The sequence below is a fragment of the Haliotis asinina genome, chromosome 2, assembly GCF_037392515.1.
Source record: "Haliotis asinina isolate JCU_RB_2024 chromosome 2, JCU_Hal_asi_v2, whole genome shotgun sequence".
NCBI classification, from domain to species: Eukaryota; Metazoa; Mollusca; class Gastropoda; order Lepetellida; family Haliotidae; genus Haliotis; species Haliotis asinina.
This window is the reverse complement of record NC_090281.1, coordinates 23,866,583-23,893,234: the sequence shown is the minus strand read 5'-3', so window position 1 is coordinate 23,893,234 and position 26,652 is coordinate 23,866,583. Positions and strand designations below refer to the sequence as shown.

The 26,652-nt window shown below is 38.4% G+C and overlaps 1 protein-coding gene across 1 annotated transcript in view; it reads left to right on the top strand.

Annotated features, from left to right (window-relative positions):
* Positions 1–26,652, top strand: part of LOC137273426 (multiple epidermal growth factor-like domains protein 8) — a 56,939-nt gene that overhangs the window by 1,935 nt on the left and 28,352 nt on the right. The window contains exons 2-11 of the mRNA XM_067806111.1: positions 11,957–12,120; positions 14,465–15,599; positions 16,040–16,194; positions 19,196–19,348; positions 19,953–20,139; positions 21,309–21,481; positions 22,449–22,664; positions 23,762–24,238; positions 24,979–25,082; positions 26,139–26,413. Of these exons, the coding sequence (XP_067662212.1) occupies positions 11,957–12,120; positions 14,465–15,599; positions 16,040–16,194; positions 19,196–19,348; positions 19,953–20,139; positions 21,309–21,481; positions 22,449–22,664; positions 23,762–24,238; positions 24,979–25,082; positions 26,139–26,413 (3,039 nt within the window). The remainder of the gene's footprint in view (positions 1–11,956; positions 12,121–14,464; positions 15,600–16,039; positions 16,195–19,195; positions 19,349–19,952; positions 20,140–21,308; positions 21,482–22,448; positions 22,665–23,761; positions 24,239–24,978; positions 25,083–26,138; positions 26,414–26,652) is intronic.

Genomic DNA, 26,652 nt, shown 5'->3' with positions numbered 1-26,652 from the left:
TTCCATAAGATAGTCAGTCTATGACATTTCATAGTAGTCTGAATAAGAAGTGGTAAGTGAAAAGTGTAGTAAAATTCTGTTCAGTCCAGTAAACTAATCTACAATATCTGTGTAAAAATATAAATTTTTGCCAAGTTTAGGTTTTCAGACCCATAGTATTTTAGCATTTCTCAACATTTTACGATACATAATGATTATGATCACACTCTTTGAGGATGTTCTTGCAACATGGCAGAAGCACATTTTACTCACTATTCATCCAACTGTATTTTCAATGTGATTCTGTCCTTTCAAAAACAATTCAGTTATAAGAAGTTCATATATTCACCAGTTCACCAGCATCAGCATGTTGAAATGTATACACATCACATTGATTCAGAATGCAAACATATTGTTTTATGTAAGCAAGAATATTTTTCTCATGGGTAATCAAATGAGGATTGTAATTATGCCTTTTGCATTAGTATGTTTTCTAGTGCTTCCTTTAAAAGCTGTCCACTGATTTCCTTTTTAACTTTCTCAACTCTGCTAACAGATATTCATTATCATAAAAACTTGCATTAATTGTGATAAATCTTGATTCTGATTAGTCAATCAGAGGAATCAAATTATGGTTACCACTTCTAATTGGATCAGATGGAGTTGATGACTAATCCTGTTATGGTTTATTTATATATTCCATGCTTTGATCAGCACCCCGTTATGAATTCAGTTCATTATTCATTGTCACTTTAAGAGAGTGAATTTAGTTGGGCCTAGTTTGTTGTTTGCCTGTGTAAAATTGAATATGTCCAAGTTACACAGTGGTATAAATTGTCTCAATTTGGAAAGCCCCTTTCAGCTCTGTCATTAAGCCCATAAGGGGCGTTGTATTGATTATTTGTATTATTTGCTCTGTGGGAAATATCATCAAAATGTTAGTATTTTTACTACATATATTCGTGTTGGGAATTGGTTGAAATCTCACAAGTGATAATTGGCCAATGAGCAATCATCCAAAAAGTATTTTGCGTCATTTTCAGATTTTCTATCCAGATTATTATTGCGGACAAGTGTAAAATGGTTATCTGTTGTTTTTTGTTTATTTAGAAACTGTGTATTTCTAAATTTCACATCCAGTGTAAAGCGATTCAACTTGATACTTTACAGTGATAGCTAATATATCATGAACATAAACTTCAAGAGATATTCAGTCAGGACTTCTCAGTATGTGAAGAGAGTGTTCTAAGAATGAAACATGTTTCAGGCTTCAGTTTTCAACTTCAGCCTTTCAACTTTTAAGATAACTTTCATTGCCATGTGTTTCAAACACTAGTTTGATTGTGAGAAAATCTGATCGATTGCGTGGTTGTTTGGTCACTGCGAGCTATCTTTGATTATTTCAAGTAATCGGAGGCGCTGTTCACCTCCTGTTGTAATTGATGCAGCAGTACAGTGAGTGAGTAAGTGAGTTTAGTTTTATGCCGCACTCAGCAATATTCCAGCTTTATGGCGGCGGTCTGTAAATAATCGAGTTTGGACCAGACAATCCATTGACCAACAACATGAGCATCAATCTGCGCATTTGGGAACCGAAGACATGTGTCAACCAAGTCTGTGAGGTGGATCACCCGATCCCGTTAGTCGCCTCTTACAACAAACATTGTCGCCTTTTATGGCAAGCATGGGTTGCTGAAGGCCTATTCTACCCCGTGACCTTCATGGGTGTGATGCAGCTGTACAGATGACTGCTACAGTCCATAAACTTTGACGACGACTTATGTTTAAGAAATGTACGTTTTTTGCTCAATCATTGTTAGTAGGCATTTAAGTCATGATATTTATAATTATTGGCTGGACTTGCAGTATACAGAGTTGTCGGAACAACTGTAATCAAAGTATGTTTTACAATAATTTGGGGGCAGAAAATATAATAGAATCTGTGACATGAAACTTAGGTATCTCGTTGACTGATGTGACCTAAAAATAGTGTTGTGTGGTGCAGAACCTAAACTTGTGAACCTTGCTCGGTTTTCTCAAGGGTGCCATTGTTTGCTGTTATCAGTGTTTCCAAATTCAGAATGAAAACTCATTCAATACATTGGAATCAGTGCTACTCCATGCAATATCTTTAATTACAGGAGCAGTAAAGAGTTGTCATTTATTTTATTATTGTATTAGGATTAAAACTGACAAGCTTTCAGTGTAGTTGTTATTTACCTTTGGATTTAACTGATAAACATGATAAATTTGACATTCGAAAATTCATGTCTTGCAGATTATATTAAGAATTATATGAAAAATTAAGTTCAGTGCTGTCAAATCTATTGGTTGTCTGTTATTACTTTGAAAGTGTGGCATGTTCGTCAATCTACTTTGATGTGTTTACTTTTCTTCTACTTTTTGTTCAATTCCCCACACGGGCACAATCTGTAAAGCCTATTTCAGGTGTTTCCTGCAGTGATATTGCTAAAAGTGGCGTAAAACCATACTCACTCACTCTTCTAGTTTTCCTCTCAGTAAACACCTCTATGGTCAAGTTGGTAGAGCCACAGTGCAGACAGTATGTCAGTGGGATGACCCTTATCGTCATCATGCCATGAGACTTTAAGAGATGATACTTGCTGGACTGAATAGGGGTATAATGTGTTGTAGGTGTTGCCTAAATGTTGTAATGCAGTATCTTAGTGGGCTAGCACTATACTGGTTTGTTCTGTTGATTTATGCCACACTCAGCAATTTTCCAGTTATATGTAAATAAATCTTGACCAGACAATCCAGTGGCCATCAGCATGCAATTGTTGACATCTCGCACCGGTCCTTAGAATTGAAATATCTTCAGAACTGTTGACTAGATTCTTCTCATATGTGGTGCCTAGGTTTATCACAGTGAGAAAGGTCACAGTCAGGTTTGGTGACATTAGCCTTCATTTCAAGTTAACTGGATTTTCTTCTTTTTGACACCAAGCTTCATCTAGGGAATTCACAGAATCCAGTCGATTTTGGTGACCTTTACATAATTATCAAGATCATGGCGACACTTTGAAGACTTCAGCATATTGACCTGTATGTTGTGCTTGTCAGAGAGATACATCAAGAACCATTGAATGGATTTCCTTCATATTTGACATAGGGCTTCATCCAGGGAAGGTCCAGGGCCCAGTCCATTTTGGTAACCTTCACGTAATTTTCAAAGTCCTGGCTGAAGATGTCAGCATGTTAACTGCATGCTAAGATTGTCAGCAAGATATCTCAAGAAAGGTTCACTGGATTTTCTTCTTCTTTAACTTCATCTTAAACTAAGACCTTCTTTTTCATTCCTTTTTAAGTTTGATTTGATAATTTCATTTGATAATTTGCATCTGGGGATTATGTCACCTTAGAGACAATGTTTGTTAAACTGCATTTCTCTTAGATCCCCATTAAATAGTTGAAAGCCCAAATACCACTTGAAGGGATTGATTTTGCTTATCCAGGCTGCTTAGTGCAGGTAAATATTGCAAATTATACAATAGCAGGTAATGCTTTTTGTCAAATTGTACGCATTACAGGTAAGCCTTTCTCCCACAAGTGCATGATAGCACTTTTATTAATATAAAATTCCTGTATTAAATTGATCGTCATCTTTTGTATCAGGTGAATTAATTTCTGGAAGATAGCAAAACAATTGTAGACAAGTCAAAGAAAAGATATATCACACAATTTTGAGACATTCATGATCGAGTGAGTGAGTTTCATGCCACACTCAGCAATATTCCAGCTATATGGCAGCAGTCAGTAAATAATCGAGTCTGGACCAGACAGTCCAGTGATCAACATCATGAGCATCAATCTACGCATTTTGGATGCCATGACATGTGTCAACCAAGTCAGTGTGTCTGACCACCCGATCTCATTAGTCACCTGGTACAAGCATAGGTCACTGAAGCAGAGATGGCAACCGTCCTGAATTTATCAACTGCCATTCCAACAAAGTCCAATTCATTCCAGTTTCTTTCAAAATATCACAAATATATAGATGGTCTTACTTACTTGAGGGGTAGGATCATCTTTGACTATGAATAATGATAGTTAGATAAATATAACACTTTATTTACAGAATTTTTCACATTACACTAAGGGCCATTGGTCACTCTATGACTATGACTTGTAATGGTGGTTTTGCCCAGCAGAATTAAAATGCCAGCAACCACCTATCAAAACTCCTCTGAGACATATGGCATTTGTGGAGATAATGACATTAGCCCTGAATGTTCCTGTCACCCTTTGACTCCTGTTAGTGACAGTGATAACATGCAGCAGTCAATATTTTGATGGTGCAGCCTGTTTTACATACTTGGTTGTACCTAGTGCAGGTAGTGAAAAAACAAACTCATGTCGCAACTTATAATGACAACATTCTATAAGCTTGTAATCCTACCTTGATAAACATGATTAACCATGAGAATACTTTGACCTATTAGTCACTGGACAGACAAACTGAAGCTGGAGCCAAACTTTAAATTATGTGAATTGGACTCATGAATCATGATAATTGCATGTAATTTGTTGCATTTACACCCAGTGGCAAATTAAACGTGTTATGTGCACATGTTGAACATAAAAATTAACAGACTGTCGTAGTGTTTAATGCACAGTTTATGCTAGTTGTTACCAGTTATGATTCTCATTTCATTCCAAATTTGACCCATTAAGGTATGGGGTAGAATAGACCTTCAACAACCCATGCTTGCCATAAAAGGTGACAATGCTTGTCGCAAGAGGCAATTTACGATCAGGTGGTCAGGCTCGCTGACTTGGTTGACACATGCCATTGGTTCCCAGTTACGCAGATCGATGCTCATGTTGTTGATCACTGGATTGTCTGGTCCAGACTGGATTATTTACTGACGGCCGCCATATAGCTGGTATATTGCTGAATGCAGTGTAAAACAAAAAGCACTCACCCATTCTTGAGTCATTTGCAGGCTGTACAGAGTTGCATCCCCATGGTACATCACAAACATGTGATTGCTGATTGGAATCTTGTCTCTACCTGACTGTTTCTAGGTCTTTTAGGGTAAGCTCTATACGTGTGATGGATTTCACATGGTGTCTACTGATATCAAAGATATCAACAAGCGTTGATGTAATTACAATCAGTAGACATGAGGGTAAGATTCTTTTTATCATCCAAAATCATTCTTCATTAGTTTTCAATGAAAAATTCACGAACATGTTCATCCAATATGATAGCAATTTCCAAGACCATGTTTGGTAATTTTCGCAATGTAGTTAAAAATACTATGAACATATTTCTATGCTTTATGTTACTATACATTAATAGTTTTGTTAATGTTATTGGTCATATATTTTCATTTGTTTGACTCTTAAACTGTATAAATAAATAAATAAATATAGATTGGTACCAGCACTCGTAGGGATAAACAGTTCGGAAAATCATTTTTTTAACAATCACATCTGAGTCCTGACAGTGTGCAATGCCATTGTTTCAAAAGAAAGGACAGTAATTTGATTACCTTAAACCAAGTGTTACACTTTCACAATATATTGAAATATATATTACTGTATGCCATCACATATATATCACATATGAAGATTTTGGCAATACCCAACCATGGTATGTGTGTGAATTTTTATGAACAATCACTGACGTTCATTGGTTTCATTATAAGTATCAGTTGATAAAGAAATAGCATGTTTTGTATGTTGAGTTAATCAGTTATGTAGTGTTGGCAATTATGGGGTCTTGTGGTCCCTTGTGGGCTTCTCTTCTGATATTTGAATCCTGAGATCAACAAACTTTCAACGATAGAGTTATAACAATTACCCTTTAACTTTCATGTTTAATTTCAAGCTGTCACCATATTTATGGGTAGGAAATTAAATTAAATGCGTAAGTATTTCCTTTTGTTAGATGTCTTGGAATCAATTACAAAGTATTGGACTTTTTGTCATTTTTGTAATTACAAATAATCATATGACAAACCTATGAGGGTATTTTTAAATATAGAGCTGTATAACCTCAATTAACTTTACATTTTAAAAATTCCACATGTTATTGATAATCAGTATATGAACATGTGTATAAATACTTATGAATTTAATTAGGTCAGTGTATATTAGCTCTTGATGATCAGTAAAGAGATAAACCTACTGTGCGGTTGCTAGGTTACCTGTAGATTTTATTGTACAAAATACAAATTGTAATTTAATGCGGAGAACTTGGAATCGCAAAGCCAATCACGTTTTTTGTGGTAACAGTAAAGGGATGTATTTTCTAGGCAATACAAACTGACCCAGCAAGATGTTATTACATACAGGACATTATATGAGTGCCCATGTCATGCTATGTTACAACATGAGTGCCTAAATGTTGGTATTTCCGGAGCTAGAGTGAGTGATATACTGACATTTAGGCATGAGTGTTGTAAACATAGTATGTTATGGGCACAAAAATAATATTCTGTTTATTACCAAAGTTGTTAAATTGAGGAAATCTTCTTTCAAACCTGGGCTGGCTACCCGCCGTCGCAGCATGCAGAACACAGTGTCCTAGAAAAACTGTAATGTCATGGCGCCATGACAAAGTGATATTTTGCCGTAAGGCATTGTATGAAAACGGAAATCATATGAACCCCGATATGTTCACCCTCGTAGGTACTAAAATATTTAATGTATACGTCAAAATATATCAAGCATCCAACAGGTTGAAGCCATGGTCACTTTGACTAGAATAGCCATGTCACCATTAAAATATTAACATGGGGAAGTACACTAGTGCTTAGTCTCTGAATATATCATTTTGATAGTTACAAACTAACGCATATAAATTGAATTTGAAAAGGAGCCCAAGGGAGACCAGATATTCAGCCTGGTCCTGAGAAAATCTGGACTTGCTTCATTTGTGGCTTTAGCATTACAGGGAGAGCTTGGCAGAAGGGAAAAATAATGTGGTTCCGGGAATGAGACAGACTAGGGTAACCAAATTTTCAAAAGATTATGATGAATGGAGAAGGTTGAATGAATTGAACACGAAGTTTTTGTTTCAGCTGCTTTTACACATTTGTGAAGAAACTGGTTGATGCAATTACTTAATCCGTTCAGGTTTCTGGGTACATGAGTGTATGCTTCATTATCTATATACAATGGTATTTGAAATAGAGATTTTTTATGGCAAGTCTGGAATATTGCTTAAATGTGACATTAAATAAACAAATAAGCCAGCAAACCAGTGAACATCCTTGGGCAAATGAATAAGCTCTGCTGATCTAGATATGGTCACCACATCAAACCCATGGACTGTGTTAGATTTGGGTGAAATTTTGAGTGGGTCCAAATTGATGAAAATAATGTTTCTGGACCCCGTCCAATGTTAAATAGATGGGCAGATGTTAAATAGAGGGGGTCCTCACTGAATTTGATGAGTCAAAACACTCCAAAACCCTCTCTTGAGCCAACACTGCATGGAGATCTAGGTTTGATTACTTCAAATTTGTCTCGTAAACTGCGACTTGGTTGATTTACGTCATTGTATCTCAGTTGTGTAGATCAATGATCAAGCTGTTTGTCGTTGCACTGTCTGGTTGAGGCTTGTTTATTCACAGACCATCACCATATATCTGAAATATTGCTGAGTCCAGCATTTATTGCAAATATATGTTTCTTGCATCATTGCACAGACTACATATCAGTCATTATCTAACCTTGCTCATGAATGTCTATTTCTGATGGGCTAAGCGCTCTTCTATTATTTTCAATGCACCCCACTAAAATCGAGGTATATTTCAATGGAAACTCATTCGGTACTTCATGGTAGTACTTTACTATCTCAATTAACATTGAATCACACTTGAGAGATGGAAATTACCGATGTTTTCTGTTTGCAAATTAATGGAAGGGAGAAAACTCTAAATCTATTTTTCTTGTGTTGTCTGCAAAATCAAACGAGAACTACAAATCGTTTTGACTTGCATTCCAATCGAAAATTTTGAGAAAATGTTCAAATGTAGTCCCTGTGAATATTGAGAAGAGAAATTACACCATGGTGGCTTTATATAAGCGGGAAAACAGCAAAATGCAAGGTTCGAATCGTTTGATTCTCACCGGCTGACTGAAGTGTATGATCCAGTACCCATGCTTCAAACAGTTCAAAATGAACATTGAGGTGTTTGGTAAGATAAATACATTGTTCACTGGTTCCTCAGGACCCATTGGCTGATGTACCCTTCATGTTTGTACATCACCCCATGCCCCCCTACCCCTCCCTTCGTGACCAGTGAACAACTTATACTGTCCATCTGGGCTAGAAGTGGAAGAGTATTTCAGTGGCCTCCCTGCTTATACTGGTTGGTCAGATTGTAAGCACTACATAGATTTAAAACTAATTCAAACATGGCACCAACTACAAAACTCCAATGCTCTCTGGGGTAGAATGGGTCTTCAGCAACCCATGCCTGCCACAAAAACTGACTTTCTTTGTCGTAAGAGGCGACTAACGTGATCAAGTTTTCAGGCTGAATAATGTTTTTTAGTTGTTAATACAACTGTTGCATATTGTTTCAGCAGCTGGATGTATGGATACATGTACTGAAGTTTATAAGCTCTTGTGATGTTGATAAGAGGGAAAATTTAGTTATGAATTGTATTTATTGTGATTTGTATTATCAGTGATAGAAATTAACAGTCACCCCAGACTCCCAATGTGAGTAGAACCTTGTCTTGGTGAATAGGAACCATACTACTGGTGGTCCGCTGGGCGACAAGAGTATATGTCACTACTGATTATAAAGATGGTGTTTAATATAAATTGAGTTTTCACCACAACATTTTCCTTAACTTGGCCAGTAGAAAACAACTTGGGATAGTAAGTTTTTATGTTTACTGGCCATAAGGGCTTGTCTGAAAATAAGGTTAATTTCTATCACTGTTTTATGGTTTATTTCAGTATTGTTGTCATTCATGCATGCTGCCATTCATACCTTTCCTGCCTGACGTTCCTAAAAAGTACCTGTATTTAGAGAGGGTTTTCAGATGTTAGGTCTTTTGTGACTTGACATGAGGCAAATAATTGTGTCATAAGTAATTGTTAGTAATGAAAATATATTTTTTATGGCAAATTGAGCAAATTGTGGCAAATATTCTCCTTACCATATGCACAAAGATAGCTTGGCAATGAATTGTTTTAAATTAAATTTATGTGTAAATTTAACTGTTATGCCATTTAAGAAAGATTCAAGGGATGCAGATATATTTCTGAATGTAAAGTTCTTCTGTCAAGCAACATCGGTTTCTGTTAGTACTATTTCACACTGCTAGTCAGGAAAATGTGAGATCTTGTACCTCACATATTAGAGACACACTCCAAACCAGTCTTATTACGAAAAAACATCGTCTTAAACGTAGCGATATACAGCAGTAAGTGATGGCTGCATGTTTGAATGAAACAGCAGGCTTAGTTCCATGGTAACATCACACAACCAGCTGGAAGTAAGTCCAATGGGAGTATTTACTTACATTATAAATCATCTGTGATATGCATGATTGATGTCCCATGACCATCTGTTGGGATTAGTGACGAACAGATAAACAGATCAGAGTCATTAAAAGATATCTCTGTGACATTCTGAACTGCTAATGTCCCTTGTCGATAACATTTGGTGTTTGGTTAACCATTTATATATTACAAGACTTGATCCAATGTTGATATATCTGCTATAAATTAAATTATTCCTATTAACATGAAAAGAATTTGTTGAGACCAAAATTGATTGATCCATTTCTGACAGGTTGGTTCAGTAATGTTAATCTTAGCAGATAGGAACCAAGGATTATGCTGATAAAAATGATGAATGATTGTCAGTATTGGGCTGTATTTGAACCAAACTGAGTATGACCAGTTTATCCAGTTTAACTCATCTCGTATATTGTTTAGATGTTTGGGTTAGCAAGTGGTGAAAGAGTTTGTCACGATAAAAGGTGTATCTGGTTTTCTTAGTCCATTAAGGCAGAAGAGGTCCACCTAGTCACCTTAGTCCACTAAAGCTGATTGGTCAATCTAGGTACGTTAGTCAGTTAACACTCAAAGGTTTATCTAGTTCCTTTAGTCAACTAAGTCTGATAGGTCTGTCTAGTTCCTTTAGTCCACCAAGGCTGGAAGGGTATATCTGGTTCCCTTAGTCATCTAAGGCTGAAGGGTCTATATGTTCCTTTAGACAACTAAGGCTGAAAGGTCTGTCTAGTTCCTTTAGTCCACCAAGGCTGGAAGGGTATATCTGGTTCCCTTAGTCATCTAAGGCTGAAGGGTCTATATGTTCCTTTAGACAACTAAGGCTGAAAGGTCTATGTGTTCCTTTAGCCAACTAAAGCTGAAAGGTCTGTCTAGTTCCCTTACTCCATTAAGGCTGAAAGGTCTATCTAGTTTCTTTAGCCAACTAAGGGTGAACAGTCTCTCTAGCTCTGCTCACTTAGGCTGAAAGGGTATATCTAGTTCTGCGAGTCAACGAAGCCTGAAAGGTCTCTCTAGTTCCTTTAGTTAATTAGTACCGTAGTGCCTTAACTATGATTGAAATTTCTGTGTAGAACCTTAGTCATCAGAAACTGGAAGGTCTAGTTCCTTTTGTCTTCTAAAGCTGAAACTTCTGTTTATTTTCCTTAGTCAGCTAAGGCTGAAAGGTCTGTCCAGTTCCTATTGTTCACTAAGGCTGAAAGGTCTATTTAGTTCCCTTAGTCAACTAAGGATGCAGAGGTCTCTCTGCTTCCTTTAGTCCACTAAGGCTGAAAGGTTATATCTAGTTCCTTTAGTCAACTAAGGCTTAAAGGTCTATCTAATTCCTTTAGTCATCTAAGGCTGAAAGGTCTGTTTAGTAACCTAAAGCAACTACGGCTGAAAGGTCTGTCCAGTTCCCTAGTCATCTGAAGCTGGAATGTCTAGTTCCTTTTATGTCTTCTAAGGCTGCAAGGTCTGTCTAGTTCCCTTAGTCAACTAAAGCTGAAAGTTCTATCTAGTTTCTTTAGTCACTTTAGGCTGAAACAGTGTTAGATTTGGGTGAAATTTTGAGTGGGTCCAAATTGATGAAAATAATGTTTATGGACCCCCTCCAATGTTAAATAGATGGGCAGATGTAAAATAGAGGGGTCCTCACTAAATTTGATGAGTCAAAACACTCAAAAAGCCTCTCTTGAGCCAATACTGCTGAAAGGCCAGTCTAGTTACCTTTGTCGTCTGAGGCTGAAAGGCCTATCCATTGTTCAACTAGCTGCTTGTTTCTAGTAACATTGGATACTTCAGTAATGAAGACTATGGAAACTTCATCTGCTTCTGTAGCTCTAATGCCATAGTACAAAATTATTTTTTTAAAATTTCACAATGCTAAGGTAGTAGTGAAAATGCCCTCAATAGCGATCTGCAACTATTGACTTTCATTCAGTCTAATTGTCTGTGACTTCAGTTCAGATCATGAAAATCAGCAAAATTCTATTCAACACATTTATCTAATGGTCAGCATTTAATTTTACTGAAAATGGCATTTGGAACCAAGTGCATTTTAGTGTTTTCAAACATTTTTACGCGTCTTGTAAGCCAGATACATATACCACTGAAAATACTTCCAAAATGATGTTCTCCAGAAACTTGATGCCTGCACTACCGAAGTCGTCCTCCTTTATGTAGCTTGAATATTGTTGACTGCAGCACAACTCGGGTTCAATAATGACAAATTGTATGGATAACAACTCCTTTATTTTGTGAGTCTGTACTTGGTATCTATAAGACATTGTCATTATTGAACTTCCCAAATTCTAAATTGCCTCTCGGAGTTAATTCAGATACAATTAGGCAACAGGAAATTGAGAATATGATTTTATTTAGTGTATGCTTGAACACAATAGCTTTCATTTGTATTTCATTACATCCATGTTATGAGTGTACTGAAGCTGCTCATGAACTGCTTCACACGTTATTTCATTTGTGCTTCAGCTGGCGGACCCAACAAGACAATCCAGCTGGAGTTCAAGAGCATGTCGACAGAGTGCTCGTTTGACTTCCTGTTTGTGTATGATGGAGACTCTCACACAAGCCCGATGTTGGCCAGCCTCTCAGGGGACAGTCACCCATCGCCTGTTATCGCCACTTCCGGATATGTAAGTAGCAGGAAAGACAGTAGTTTTGTATCCAAAGCTTTTGTTTTCCAAAGGTTTATTTCAGTTGTGACCTTTAAGTTTGAGTTATCCGAGGATTGTCCTTGTGAAGAGCTTGGTTAGAATTGCAGAATTGTAGAACTGGGTGTCTACGTAAATTACGCAAACTTTTATATGAAGACTCCTATTAAGTCACATGTACCCTTAAATTTTATTGATGCTCAGTAAATTTGATCATACATGCGTACACACAAAATACATATATTGAGAGTTTTTATTGAAGCACATAAACCTGGCAACTTGCAGTCCATCTTATCTTTTCTCATTTTACAGATCAAACATAAATAACAAATATGTGAACCAAATTTTAAACCTTCTCATGTTTTACTATTAGTGTTAAATGACAAAATACCTAATTAAGTTGTAGTGAGGTGAGAACAATTTATTTAGCTACCAGAAGGAAACTTCAGATACCCATTTGGGATGAAAAGAAGCACAAGTGCAGAACTCAATGACACAGAAAGTTATCTGTAGCAATGGATTTTATATATTGGTCTGATTATTGATATGGTACGCTTACACTCTCTGACTAGGTTAATGCATGTCATAGTAGATTGATGCTCATGATATCGATCACTGTCTGGATATTTACAATTAGTTTAGAAGTTAATGCCATCATTAGGATTGTAACATTGTTATAGTATATATATTGACCTGTCATTGTATTGTATTGCCCTATGCGTCAGTCTAAGTAAACTTAGTCTCAGTGTATTTCGTTACACTACACTGAGTGTAACAAAACCTAGTAGAAGGTCGCGTCGGGTAAACTTTGAGTGACCAATGACCGTCCAATCAAATGCAAGATGGTTAAGTAGATTTAACCAGTCAGTATATACGCTTTGGGGTTTCTGTTGACATGGTTACCATTAGGTAATTTTTCCGCAAGATAACATCCTTGAATATTGCCAAAACACTATTTTGACCGTTGTCATGGTTGTATGTATGCTGTGTGCATCACCCGGAAGCGAGGGTATGCTAAATAGCTTTCGGAATCGTTCAGGTACGAACCTTTTCGAAATAAAAAGTTCAAAAGGTATGTGTGAATGTGCACTTCCGTGATTTGGTAAGCTGCATTCTGGTCAATCTCAAAGATTACCTGATGCAGCCTACTATAAGGTTGTGTTAGACTCAGTGATGGAGTGTAACGAAATACACTCCGACCAAGTTTACTTAGACTGCCCTATGCGTGTACCATCTCAATGAGAATTAAACATATGCAAAGACCGGGAAAGAGAACTTTCTCAATGGGCCATTTTCCGGATTATTAGCCATTTTCTGAATTTAGAATGGGCCACTGCCCTTGCCCCTGCCTCTCCCAACCTGTAGATATGCTTGAATAGTTGGTATGCATAACAATCAGTGTTTGATCATTTTATATTCCAGTATCTCATTGTGGACTTGTGCCTATTGCATTGAAATATGTGTAGTTTCATTGGGTTAAAAACAGAGAGTATTGTTAAGTGCATCCTGCAATGGACATCCTGTGTCTTGTTATCCCTTCTATATAGTTCAGAGACCCTGTCTGTGACAATATTAACTTGATGCCAGTTGTTTTTGCACTATAGACCCTTTAACTGCAATACTGTCAGAATGAAACTTTAGAGTATAGATATCACCCCTTCCATGTAATTATAGTCACATAGTTAGAATGTTTTAACATCAAGCATTAAACAACAAACAAAATTTAGCAGTAGGTTCAGGGAAGTTGGATTTAGTAATAAAGCATTGTTCATCTATATGGAACAGGTCCCTTTTTTCTCATGAACAGTGCAGTACACCATATTTGCCTTTTGTCAGGTATTTATGAACTTGAACAAAAATTATGTTTGGTTTTTCTGTGTTCTCCTGGAAAAGGCACATTTCTAAATGAAAGCAGGTTGTAAATTGCTTATGTTTCTTCGATCATCTTTATCAGTTCCCAATTTGACGGGACAGTGGGGTAGCCTAGTGGTTAATGCGTTTGCTTGTCACGCTGAAGGCCAGGATTCCCGATGAGTACAATTTATGAAGCCATTTCTGGTGTCCCCTGCCACAGTATTGCTAGAACATTGCTAAAAGCAGCATGAAACCACACTCACTCATGTGCTGACTCATAATGTGGACATTTCATTATTTTATTTGAATGTTATTAATGCTCACAGGATAAAAATATGCAGGAACAAAAGGGATATATATATGTTTGTGGATTACTTGGTTAGTATTATTAAAGCACATCTGTATTTTTAGATGCTGTTTAAGAACCAGTCCAGTTCTTGCTGATTACATGTATGTAATTTTGTCGTTTCAGATGTTGCTGTACCTGTTCACAGACAGAAACTATATGCGAGATGGCTTTGAGACAAACTACTTTGTCTATGACTGTCCCTGGAACTGCAGTGGGCGTGGACACTGCGTCAACCACACATGCATCTGCAACAAAGACTACACCGGTAGTGGTTGCGAGCACCGGCTCTGTCCAAACTTATGCAGCAACAACGGTGTTTGTGATAAGTATGGGGAGAAGAAGTGCCTGTGCAACGTGGGATACACTGGACAGAGCTGCAGCCTCTCCACTCATGACAACAACGGGACAGGAAAGTGGTACACGCTGGCCGAAACCGGCTACCCTGCTCGTACATCTCACACCGGCTTCTTTCATGACCAGACTGAGTGTTTATGGATGTTTGGCGGATATGATCTCAACAACGTCCTAGACGATGTAGTCCGCTACTGCATGAAGGAAAACAAGTGGGAGAGTCTCACAAAGTCTGGATCCTGGCCAGAGGGGCGACGTGGCCATGCAATGGCTGGTTTTAAAGAAGGGTTCTATATCTTTGGTGGCATCCTTGCAAATGACTCCCATAGTAATGAGTTGTGGTTCTTTAACCTGACCACACTTGAGTGGACCGAGAAAGCTTTAAACAGCACAGTCAAGCCGTTGCCAGTCACTGGTCACACACTGACCACAGTGGAAAAGTGGATTTATTTATTTGGTGGGAAGACGGAAGATCGGGTATTTATCGATCATATATACAGAATAGCCCTCTTGGAGGGGGAACAGTGGGAAAAGGTGCTGGTGAGGGGAGGTAACTACCCTCCGAAATGTCTCGTTGGGCATACGATGGTGTATTACAAGGAGGCCAAGTCTCTGGTGGTGTTTGGTGGATACAAGCAGAAAAATTCCATCATTAGTCACAGAATAAATCAACTTCACATGTTTCATATTGAGGACAATTACTGGTCACAAATCCATAATCAAGAGGTGAACCTGTCTAGTATTCCTGGTGATCGGGCCTTCCATTCCGCTGTCATTCTGGGCAATTACCTCGTCGTGTATGGGGGCAATACTCACCTTCACAACAGCCTGGAGATATGCTTTAACTCAGGGTTTCATTTCTATCATCTTGGCTGCCACATGTGGGTGAATCATACTCACTTCACTGGTGAGTTCTCAAGTGTCCTATGTTTTTTATATTGTTTTTTACTAATATTTCAGATAAAATATTTAGGCAATAACTAGCAAGTGACACTGACAGGGAATTGCGTAATTAATATAACAAGCGAAAGATAATGTGTTATTCCCCATCATGAGTTGTAAATAGTTTTTATTACCCATATCAGTTTTCGATTTAACAAACTAACACCAATATGAAGCAAGAGTATCTGCATGATAACAGTGTTAGTAGCTACACCAACAAGTTGGTCATGTCAATATTAAAGAAGATGTATATCAATAGAACCCTCCTCGTTTTTCAGGATGAAAGCAATAGTAACCCAACAACCCCCTAAAACACAATCGTGTCTAGAGTCTTGTTGAGCGGTAACATCCATCAACTTGATGTAGAACAGTAAGCAGTTGTAGCCCCCATTGTTTGCTTGACAGGTCTTTCAACTGCGACATTACCTAGGACTGGACGGTTTGGCCACATAGCAGTAGCAGCTTACGGTGATGTTATGTTGCTAGCTGGTGGCTACTCAGGAAAGGTTCATGGGGATCTCCTTGCTTACAAAGTGCCAATTGCAGTTGCTCATCACCAGGTAAGTAGCTAAGGACGTATATGATGGAAGCCATGTGCTTGTAGATTTGAGGATTAACTGGATGTGAAAATGGTCTTCAGCAAACCATGCTTTCCACAAAAGGCAACTATACTTGTCGTAAGAGGCTATTTACGGGATCAGTGGTCAAGTTTGCTGACTTGGTTGACATGTCATCGGTTTCCTGTTACGCAGATAAGTGCTCATGCTTTTGATTACTGGATTATCTTGCCCAGACTCTATCATTTTCAGACTGACGCCATATAGCAGGAATATTGCTGAGTGTGACGTAAAACAAAACTCACTCACCCCATGCAATATACACGTGAATATCCCAGGTGTACTACTAGGGATTAGAATAGACAGCTTTGACAAAGGGCCATTTTCAAGATTATTAGCCATCTTCTGAATTTAGAATAGGGCACTGCATTTGTATCCATGGTAGACCTCAAAATTTTAATGGGCCAGTTTTTATTCCATTGTGCAGAATGGCCCATGGCCCGTGCCTTTTCCCAATCCCTGCATCAAAGTTTGTGGGAAATTGTGTGCCCAGCGTATCCCAATATTCGACTGCTTCTTTCTTCATATCCGCAATATTTCTGCACTATTTGGTTTGATCTGCCCTTTATTAGTCCCTACACATTCTCAATAGGGTTTACATCTGGGCTGTAACTGGGCCAGTCTAAAACTTGAACATTTTCATCCGACAACCACTTTTTATAAAGCCCACAGTGTGTTTTGGGAAAACCCAATTATCTTCAGACAGTGTTCAGGCTGATGAGAGTAGGTGATCTATTAAGATGTGAACATGTTGTCACTTCATCAAATTTCCGATCTGTAGTATTGATCTTCCTTAGCCTCCTTGCCCCTGCCTTGTGCTCAGGCCCAACTCCTGACTGAATATACTTCAAAGTTCTGTATCCTCTTGACAGAATGTCATGTCTTCTAGCTTACTCATTTGTATTAGCCACGCCCCTCTCAAAATTATCTTGAAACAGCTTTTTTTCTCTTTTGCTGTCCAATCTGCCATGTCAACAAAGGAAGCTGTCTCCTACACCAGGGGATGTTGTAACTCTTGATGTAGTAAGGTTCATTCTTAAGCCTACGACTACAAGAGTTGCCTCCCATATTGTGCACCCTACTGCCTAATGTAACACCTATTATATTATTCTAATATCAGTAGTAGTAAGTTATTGTAATATTAGCTATTTTCATATCATACGACCTATTCATGGTCAAGTCATGACAAATTATGACAGAGTTTCCATTTACAAGTATATGCCAGTATTTTACCAGTGAAAAAGTCAAAGGACCTGTATATTTATGGCAATAAATTCACCTGGTTAAATTATTTTCTCCAAATAGGCAATAAAAATGAACTGCAGGAGAGTTGGTAATATTCCTGATTCAATGGTTACTCCAATTTTATGTTATGGTTCAGAAGTCTGGGGATTTTCTTTTTGTAAAACTATCGAATCTGTTCATCTTGCTTTCTGCAAATATTTTTTTAAAGTCAACAAATCTACTTCATCAAATATGGATTTAGGAGAATGTGGTAGGTATCCACTACAGCGTGGGTATACAACAAAAGTTATTAAGTACTGGTGTCAGTTATATTGCAGCTACCCAAAGATAGATTACCATATCAGTCCTACATGATGCTTAAGGCACTTGATGAGTGTGGGAGAATTACATGGATTAGTGAGGTTAAACATTTATTATTTCACTTTGGTTTTGGTTACGCCTGGTTAAGTACAGTGTTGAAGAGGCAAAGGCTTTCGATCTATGTTCAAACAGTGGTTATGTGATAAGTTACAGCAGGCATGGTACTCCTCTCGGGAGGCTACATCTAAATGTTATCTCTGCAAATCGTACAAATCTTTGTTGGATGTTAAGAAGTACTTCTGTTGTGATTTACCCCTTCATGTAAGAACTGCTATTTCCAGATTTAGATGTTCAAACTTTAAAATTGCTGTAGAAACGGGAAGATACACTATTACTGATAGGCATCTAAGGCTGTGTAGCTACTGCAGGAAGTATAATGTAAATGCCATTGACTGATTGAGGATGGATATCATATTTTGCTGGAATGCGCACGATATGCAGATATTAGAAAGAAATATCTTTGTAATACTCTGAAAAAACCCACACAACCTTATGTCTGTTGTTAACATTTTAAAGGATTCCAACACAAACACTCTATATAATGTTGGACATTTCCTTTATCATGCTGAGAAGAGGATCAATGTAAAACTATATGCTCAGTGATAGAAATTGAATTGTGTCTGAAAACACTTATTACACTTCAGATGACCATACATTATTGACAAAATTAGAATTGTAAACAACTTTTTTTCGCAATGTTCCTGAAAAACAAATTATCAACAAATTTGTCAAACATACATTACAACTTACTTGTTGCGATCGTATTGTGTAATTCAAGTGACATATCGTCTTTCATCACCTTGTAATGCTAAAATATGTGCATGAAGCATTTTTGTCACAGGTCATAACCAAACCCGATACATCTACTAAATTCCATAAAATCCATATAGGTGGTGATGTGTTTTGCACAACACTCTTCCTTAATTCGTTGTCGGATTATCTCACATTTGGGACAGGTGTTGTCATGTTGACACAAGTATAATTTAACACAGTTCAATTATGGAGGCTAGATTTGATCATTGTATGTCTTTCGGCTGTGTGATCAAAATTGGACATCGTGCAGGTGTTCGAAATGCACAAAAAAACGACTGTGCTAACAGGTCTTTTGTGAACTTTCCGTGAAAATTGCTGTTGTGAAAATATATACGATTATGGTACGTCAGTATTAACTTATATGGAAAATTAGTAAGAGGATACTAAATATTGTTATCAAAACAGCATTTGTTGATTTATTATTGTTGTCATTTTTTCTTAACTGTGTTTGTTCATGAGTGGCCACTCTTTTGGACAGCCAGTCCTATTTCATACACTGCAAGCTTATATGATTTTCTTCCTCCAGACATTCACAGGTGTGAAAAACACAACGTTTGACCATTGTGAGGACTATATGACCTCTGACCTGTGTGTTGGTGACCCGGAGTGCGTGTACTGTAGAAGTGAGATCATAGGATTACCGTTTAAGACACACTGCTATCATCGAACACGGAAAGAGGTGAGTTAGAAACAGTTCCAAGCATATTTCACAATTCTGTTTTTACCTGTAAGTTTAAATGTTGTTATACCAGTTCATGATGACCTCTTCATAGAAAATCCATTCCAGAGTCAACTATTTAAATGTTTGATTCTTGACAATCAGAGGCTAAATTAAATTACCCACACCAGGGTTCAAAATACCTGCCTGCACGACCGACCGCTGTGTTATGTTTGACATGGACTGCCAGATTCTCAAGTTCACATCCCCTGCAGTCGTGTTAAATTTAGACATTTACATGTAGATATTCATCATATTTCTGGATAATAAATCACTCTTAATTCATTCATAAAAATAAACGATGAATTCCATTTGAATGATAAACTACGTCACTTGTCAAGCTTAAATTATTTGCAAGCAGGTATGTTTTGGTCATGGCTAGCAAGTTTTACATCTAACCAGCCCTGTGGTCTGGGTGAAATTTTTGGGATAAATACACTTTGCTTGGCAACATTGGATTGTCTGATCCAGACTTGATTATGTACCCTAAAATACCCTAGTTCTGTAGTCACCTGGTAGGACTTGAGCAGGTAATAATAAAGTTTTTGTGTTACCATGGTTACAGATATGCTTGGAGAGAAGTCACAGTGAACTTGTATCCAGTTGTCCTGGTATCTGTAGAGCTTTACATTCGTGTGGTTCATGTGCAAGTCAAGGTCGTGGCGTGGATGTCATCAACTCTTCAAGGCTCAGTGTGTACAACGAGAAGTGCATGTGGTGTGTCAAAGAGGCCCAGTGTCAGAAACAGACAGGTAACATAGCATTGTTAGTTCACCTTTCAGTATGGAATCCTTGACGGTCTGGGTTACAATTGGGTCGTCAGCAACCGATGCTTGTCACAAGAGAAAACCAGCAGGATTGGGTGGTCAGGCATGCTGACTCGGTGGACACGTGTCATTGTGTCCCAATTTTGAAGATTGATGCTCATGATGTTGATCACTGGATTGTCTTGTCCAGATTACTTATTTACTGACCACTGCCATGTAGCTGGAATATTGTTGTGGGAATTGGTTAACATTTCAGGATTGATAAACTCAGAACTGGTAAACATCTCAGAATTGATGAACTCAGAACTGGTTAAAATTTCAGGATTGAGCCAGTAAGGATTGGTTGACTTTTCAGGATTGATTAAGTCAGAACTGGTTGACATTTCAGGATTGATCAAGTCAGGAATGGTTAATATTTCAGGATTGATCAAGTCAGAACTGGTTAACATTTCAGGATTGATCAAGTCAGGACTGGTTAACATTTCAGGATTGATCAAGTGATAATTGGTTAGCATTTCAGGATTTAGCCAGTCAGGACTTCAACATTTCAGGATTGATCAAGTGAGGATTGGTTAGCATTTCAGGATTGAGCCAGTCAGGGCTGTTCAACATTTCAGGATTGATATCAAGCCAGAACTGGTTAACATTTCAGGATTTAGCAAGTCACAACTGGTTAACAATTTTGATGATTAGTCATAGAGTTCTTACTTGATTAGAAGCATGAAAGTCATCATGAAATTGATTCCTTGAATTACACATACCTTTGTTGAGGTCAATGACAATAGTCCTGAAAGTCAGTATTACAGAGCTTCATTAGCGCATGTACGGATAAAATATATGCACCATACCGTAGGGTTAAATTTAGAAAATAGGAGATGTGCACCACAGCAATGGTGTATGATCTTAGAATTTTTTACGGACATATGTATCAGAAAAATGTTGTTTTATTGTTGATTGTTTACACAAGAGACGCGATGATGTGGTACATATATGAAATGAAACACAAGATTACTGGTACTCCATTAAATTCCATTCAGTACTCTAAATGTACACTTAAATTTTCCAGTACTCCTAGGTTGACAAAATAATGAGTACATTCTTCTGAAAAAATATCTATAGCCCTGGTATAGTATGACAGTTATTTCTTGTTTCAGATCCGCGAGGAACTTGTGAGTCTGCCAACAACACGGTGTCGGGGCTAGAGGGCTGGTGGGAGGGACTGAGTCGGAACCTCACCACCATAGAGCAGTGTGTGCTGGAGGACTACCCCGCTGGCCTCCACTGGATACGTTATAGGAGTCCCAAGAACACCACCTTTCCTGATGAAGTGAGCATTGTAAACCAAAAGTCACTGTGTTCTGTAATCTGATTGGTTGAAAAACATGATCAAATGGTATTAGATTCCCGGAAACTGCAAATCTATTCACTGCGTATTTACACGTAGAAACCTCCCAAACAATTGGTTTGTTGAGTCATCAACAGTGGTGACGTCATTGAAATCATATTGTGATGTAAAGTCAGAATGACATCACAAATGAGCAACTCCAGATGCTCCAGATACCATGGGAACCAGCTGAAATGGCCAGCTGATGACACTTCACTGATGTACCTGTACTCAATGTACTTGAGTGCAGACAGTAAAACCCTTTGGTTTACTTTTGTGTTTACAATGTCGGTAAACATCATGTGTTGGCCAATTTCCAGGTGTTATTGAGTATTTGAAGCATGGGAATATTTCATTTGAAACCGACGGCTGATGCCGTCGGTTCCAAATGCATTCCCATGCTTCAAATACTCAATAACATGCGGAAATTGGCCAACACATGATGTTTATCTCCTGAATGTTTCCTTCTTAGACTTTTAAAATCACATGGGTGCACATGGGGAAATCTCATATGAATGTCGAACTATACAGGCCTCTCTACCCAATATACAGCTGGAATTTTGCTGAGTATGTCGTTAAGCCACAAAGAAATATCACTGTAAATCTAGTGAACTTTTCAGGCAGTTTAGGAATGTAATTGTTTTTATTTTGCGCAAACTGGTTGATGATATATTTCTTGCTTCTGAAAGCCATAACATCAGTTTCTACATTAATTTGGAAATTTATAAATCCAGTTTGGGAACTTTGCCTGACATTTGCTGAGGACTTCTCTAGGATTATGGACCTCTTAGCTGATCAACATACAACCTTCATGAGTCCCTGACGATTACTGAATAACATTATGACAATGATGGTGTTAGATGAACATACATAGAGCACATTTTAAAAGCACTCTTGTAATCCATTGCAGGTGACCCTGATTCGCAAGGCAGAAGCTCGACTGAAGTTTGTCTACAACTTTGAAGGAGAAGTAGAACGTCCATTTGTGTATAGTGCTGACATTGTTGGCTACTTGCATCCACTGAATGCAGTTCCTACCCCTGACCGCCAGCTGAGTCTGTATCTGGGTATTCAGCAGGCTGAAGGAAAGCTCTACCTCAGCAGAGACGACTCCAGGGATAACAAGGTCAGTCACAGCAGTTAAAAACTGAAGGATTTTTAACACCCCGCCCACTTCCTTCATGCTGCCTAACAATTTAGTAGGGTTGCACACTGAATGAAGGACCATTAGCCTCATGCTGATAAGCCACTGGGTAGACACCTTCTGAATATGTGTCACTGTACCTTATACTTGATAGCCATTCAGCAGGGTAGACTCTGTCTGAATATGTGTCACTGTACCTTATACTTGATAGCCATTCAGCAGGGTAGACACCTTCTGAATATGTGTCACTGTACCTTATACTTGATAGCCATTCAGCAGGGTAGACTCTGTCTGAATATGTGTCACTGTACCTTATACTTGATAGCCATTCAGCAGGGTAGACTCTGTCTGAATATGTGTCACTGTACCTTATACTTGATAGCCATTCAGCAGGGTAGACACCTTCTGAATATGTGTCACTGTACCTTATACTTGATAGCCATTCAGCAGGGTAGACTCTGTCTGAATATGTGTCACTGTACCTTATACTTGATAGCCATTCAGCAGGGTAGACACCTTCTGAATATGTGTCACTGTACCTTATACTTGATAGCCATTCAGCAGGGTAGACTCTGTCTGAATATGTGTCACTGTACCTTATACTTGATAGCCATTCAGCAGGGTAGACTCTGTCTGAATATGTGTCACTGTACCTTATACTTGATAGCCATTCAGCAGGGTAGACTCTGTCTGAATATGTGTCACTCTACCTTATGCTTGACAGCCATTCAGTAGGGTCAGACACTGTCACTTTACCTTATGTTTGGTAGCAATTTAGCAGGGTAGACACTGTCTGAATGTGTGTCATGTGTGTCATTTCTTGATAGCCATTCATCAGACTCATACACCTTCTGAATGTATGGCACTTTACAGCACAGTTAGCCACTGAATGCAGGACCCCTCACTTTTGCCTTGATAACTACAAAGCTGGATTAGACACCTTCTGAATGGGGACACAAGATGTTTTTCAGGAACTTGTCGCACATGTAGAGCCCAGAATGAATGTATTTCTAAAATGGCTCATTGTTGTGATAACAGGCCACTCTGATATGTTTATGACAAGATGGTTTACCTTTCAGGAACTTGTCTCAGATGTGGAGAGCCAGAATGAATATACTTCTAAAAAGGCTCGTCGTCGTGACAACAGTCCAGTCTTCCCCTATGTTCAACGTGGCTTCAAGTACTATGTGGAACAAGAAACAGAACAAACGATAAAAAGCAGCCAGAACCTAAACAGCAATGATATGTTCTACCCTTCGTCACATACAAAACTGGCATGGAACCGAGAAATCAAAGCCACCTTTAACCAGCCCCGAGACATCACTTACGAATTCCTTGAACCATACAGCAACGGTTCCTGCACGGGCCATTACAACTGCCTGTCTTGTTTGACAGACGCCCTCTGCAGTTGGTGTCCTGCAACAGACACCTGCTTGAGACGGGACACACTGACTAACGAGTCAGCATGTAATGGCCCTCATGATCCCTACTTGATAACCAGCATGGCTGAGTGTCCCTGTTGTGATTACTACGTCAGCTGTCACACATGTGCTTCAGTAAGCATCTTGTCAGTCTCTGGGGATATATGCCAACCACACCCATTTGGCAGAGTTACTCCCATTTTCAAATACATCCTCTCTCTGATTTGTGATAAAAAGAAATCTGAAATGTTTTTAATGGTATACAATTTTGTAAGTCACCTGCGAATTTTTTCAGTCAACACTAATAACAGCATTCATAAGAATAGAGCATGATCTTTTGGTTCTCAGTTGTATTATGACAACAAAGCTTCCCTAAGTTTTACTCCAGTGCATGTTACAGCCCATATATAAGTGAAACAAAATGGCAGAACCAGCCATGCTCACCCCTAAATTGCACCTTTGGAGTCTGCTTTCATTAGATTCAGTGTTGGCAACTCTGTATACACCAGCTACCTATGTTTGTTGGTGTCATTGTTTCAGTAGTCACATAAGGAGACTCTTAAATGCAAGTAATTCTACAATGACTTCAGTAGATACTGGATTGTAGTTGGTTAATTAAAGTCATTCAGAGGTATATGATCACATATTACAGCTCTCTTGGGTGTCCTTGTGCAGTCATACATTGTTTATTGAAATGCACTATTTTCATTTACCACCAATTTGGTGAACACCATACAAAGTACCTATACATCGACAGATTACGGCAATTTTTAGGTCTTTGCTGGTAAGTTGTTGTGTTCAATGAGATAAAATTTTGTATGTAGAACGCTTCAGATCCATATGATACAGTACATTACTGTTCTCCTGTTTCCCAGAACCCCCTGTGTGAGTGGGTGTCCGGCGATGGTCAGTGTACGAGACGTGGCCGCGTGGAGCAGACAATACGCAATGCCAGTGAATGCCATCCACCTTGTCACATGTATGTCCACTCAATTATTGCAGTGTTTACTTGTTCTATGTAGCTTCCCATTGATGCTACGACAAATGATTGGATCAGGGATAAATGTATTTGTACCATGGCTGAAACGGTTGTTAGTATCTTTGCATATAATGAAAGTCAAAGAGGTAGGCATTTGATGGCTTTGCAAACTTCTCTTGGGTTGTGCTTCATCTTAAGACAGGTTAAGTTGGGGGAGTGCCATTCACCTCAGAAGCAAACTAATGAATTGCAGTCTTTACTCATAAACTAATCAACATAAAATACTCAATGAAACACTGATCATAATCAAAACATCAGACAAGGTTTGTGAGGTTTTGCAGGATTTATGTCCTAAAAGTAAACAAAAACCCAAACTATCCTTAAAATATTGACAGAGCTCACTCTTTGTTACAAGGGTGGAATGCAGAGAAAGGGACATCCAGGTGTTCGAGAAGCCCATGTTCAAGTGCTGTCAGAGTTATTGATTCATTGACCTGTGCTGTGCCATTTCCATCCACACCTGGTTGCCACTTTCTCGGCACTCCTCCCTTGTAACAAAGAGTGAACTGTGTCAATATCTTAATGATAGTTAGCTAAACAACTTTTTTGTTTTTAGGTCTTAAATTGTGCAAAAAAAATCCCTCACAGAGTTGGATTGATGTTTTGATTATGATCAACTTTAGTTTTCAAGTTAGACTGCAATACATGAGTTCGCTTTAGAGTCAAATGGACTGTAGCTGAGAAGTGAATTTTATGTCTCATAGCACTTTTAGAAATGGGCGTAGATGTTCAAAGCTCTCTTAGTGCGAAGATAGTCAGAAGTGCCATACCTCAACATTGATTTACGACTATCTTAGCCCTAAGACATCTTAAAAAATCTAGACCCATATTTCTAAAAATGCTATGAGACATAAAATGCAGTTGTTGATGTAATGTAAACAATACCACTTTTAGAGAAACTTAAAGCTTCAAGCCCTTTGTTTTTTACCATAAATGTGCAAAATTTCTTAATCAGGCTATTTTGTATGCTCAAAATTGTTTTTGAAAACCTTGCAGGCGTACCACATGCACTGACTGCACCCATGGTCAGGAGAAGTGTGCATGGTGCAAGAACACAAAGAAATGTTTGCCGTTCTCTGACTATGTCACACGTTACCTGATGGGAGAGTGCACCGGCTGGGTGGACAATGACCGCAAGGGCATCAACTGCAGCGACTGCTCCCACTACAACACATGCAAGTCCTGCATCCAGAACAATGGACATGAGTGTGGCTGGTGTGGCAGTACAGAAAACCCGACCATTGGGGTGTGCCTCTACGGAGACTTCTCTGGTATGTCACATATGCCACCTCTGTCCTTGTGGGGAACTTGGATTATCTCCCTTGCACTAGTTTAGAACCTGTGCAACCTGTGCCAGTTTTGTATAAACTGATGTGATAATGTTAATGTGTGTATAGTTGGGGTGAAATGGTATGCTGTAAGAATGGTACAATACATATTGCGGTACAAGTTCTTTGTTTAGGTATACTAGATATGATCCTAATGCAGAAATTTGACAAGAGCCAAACCT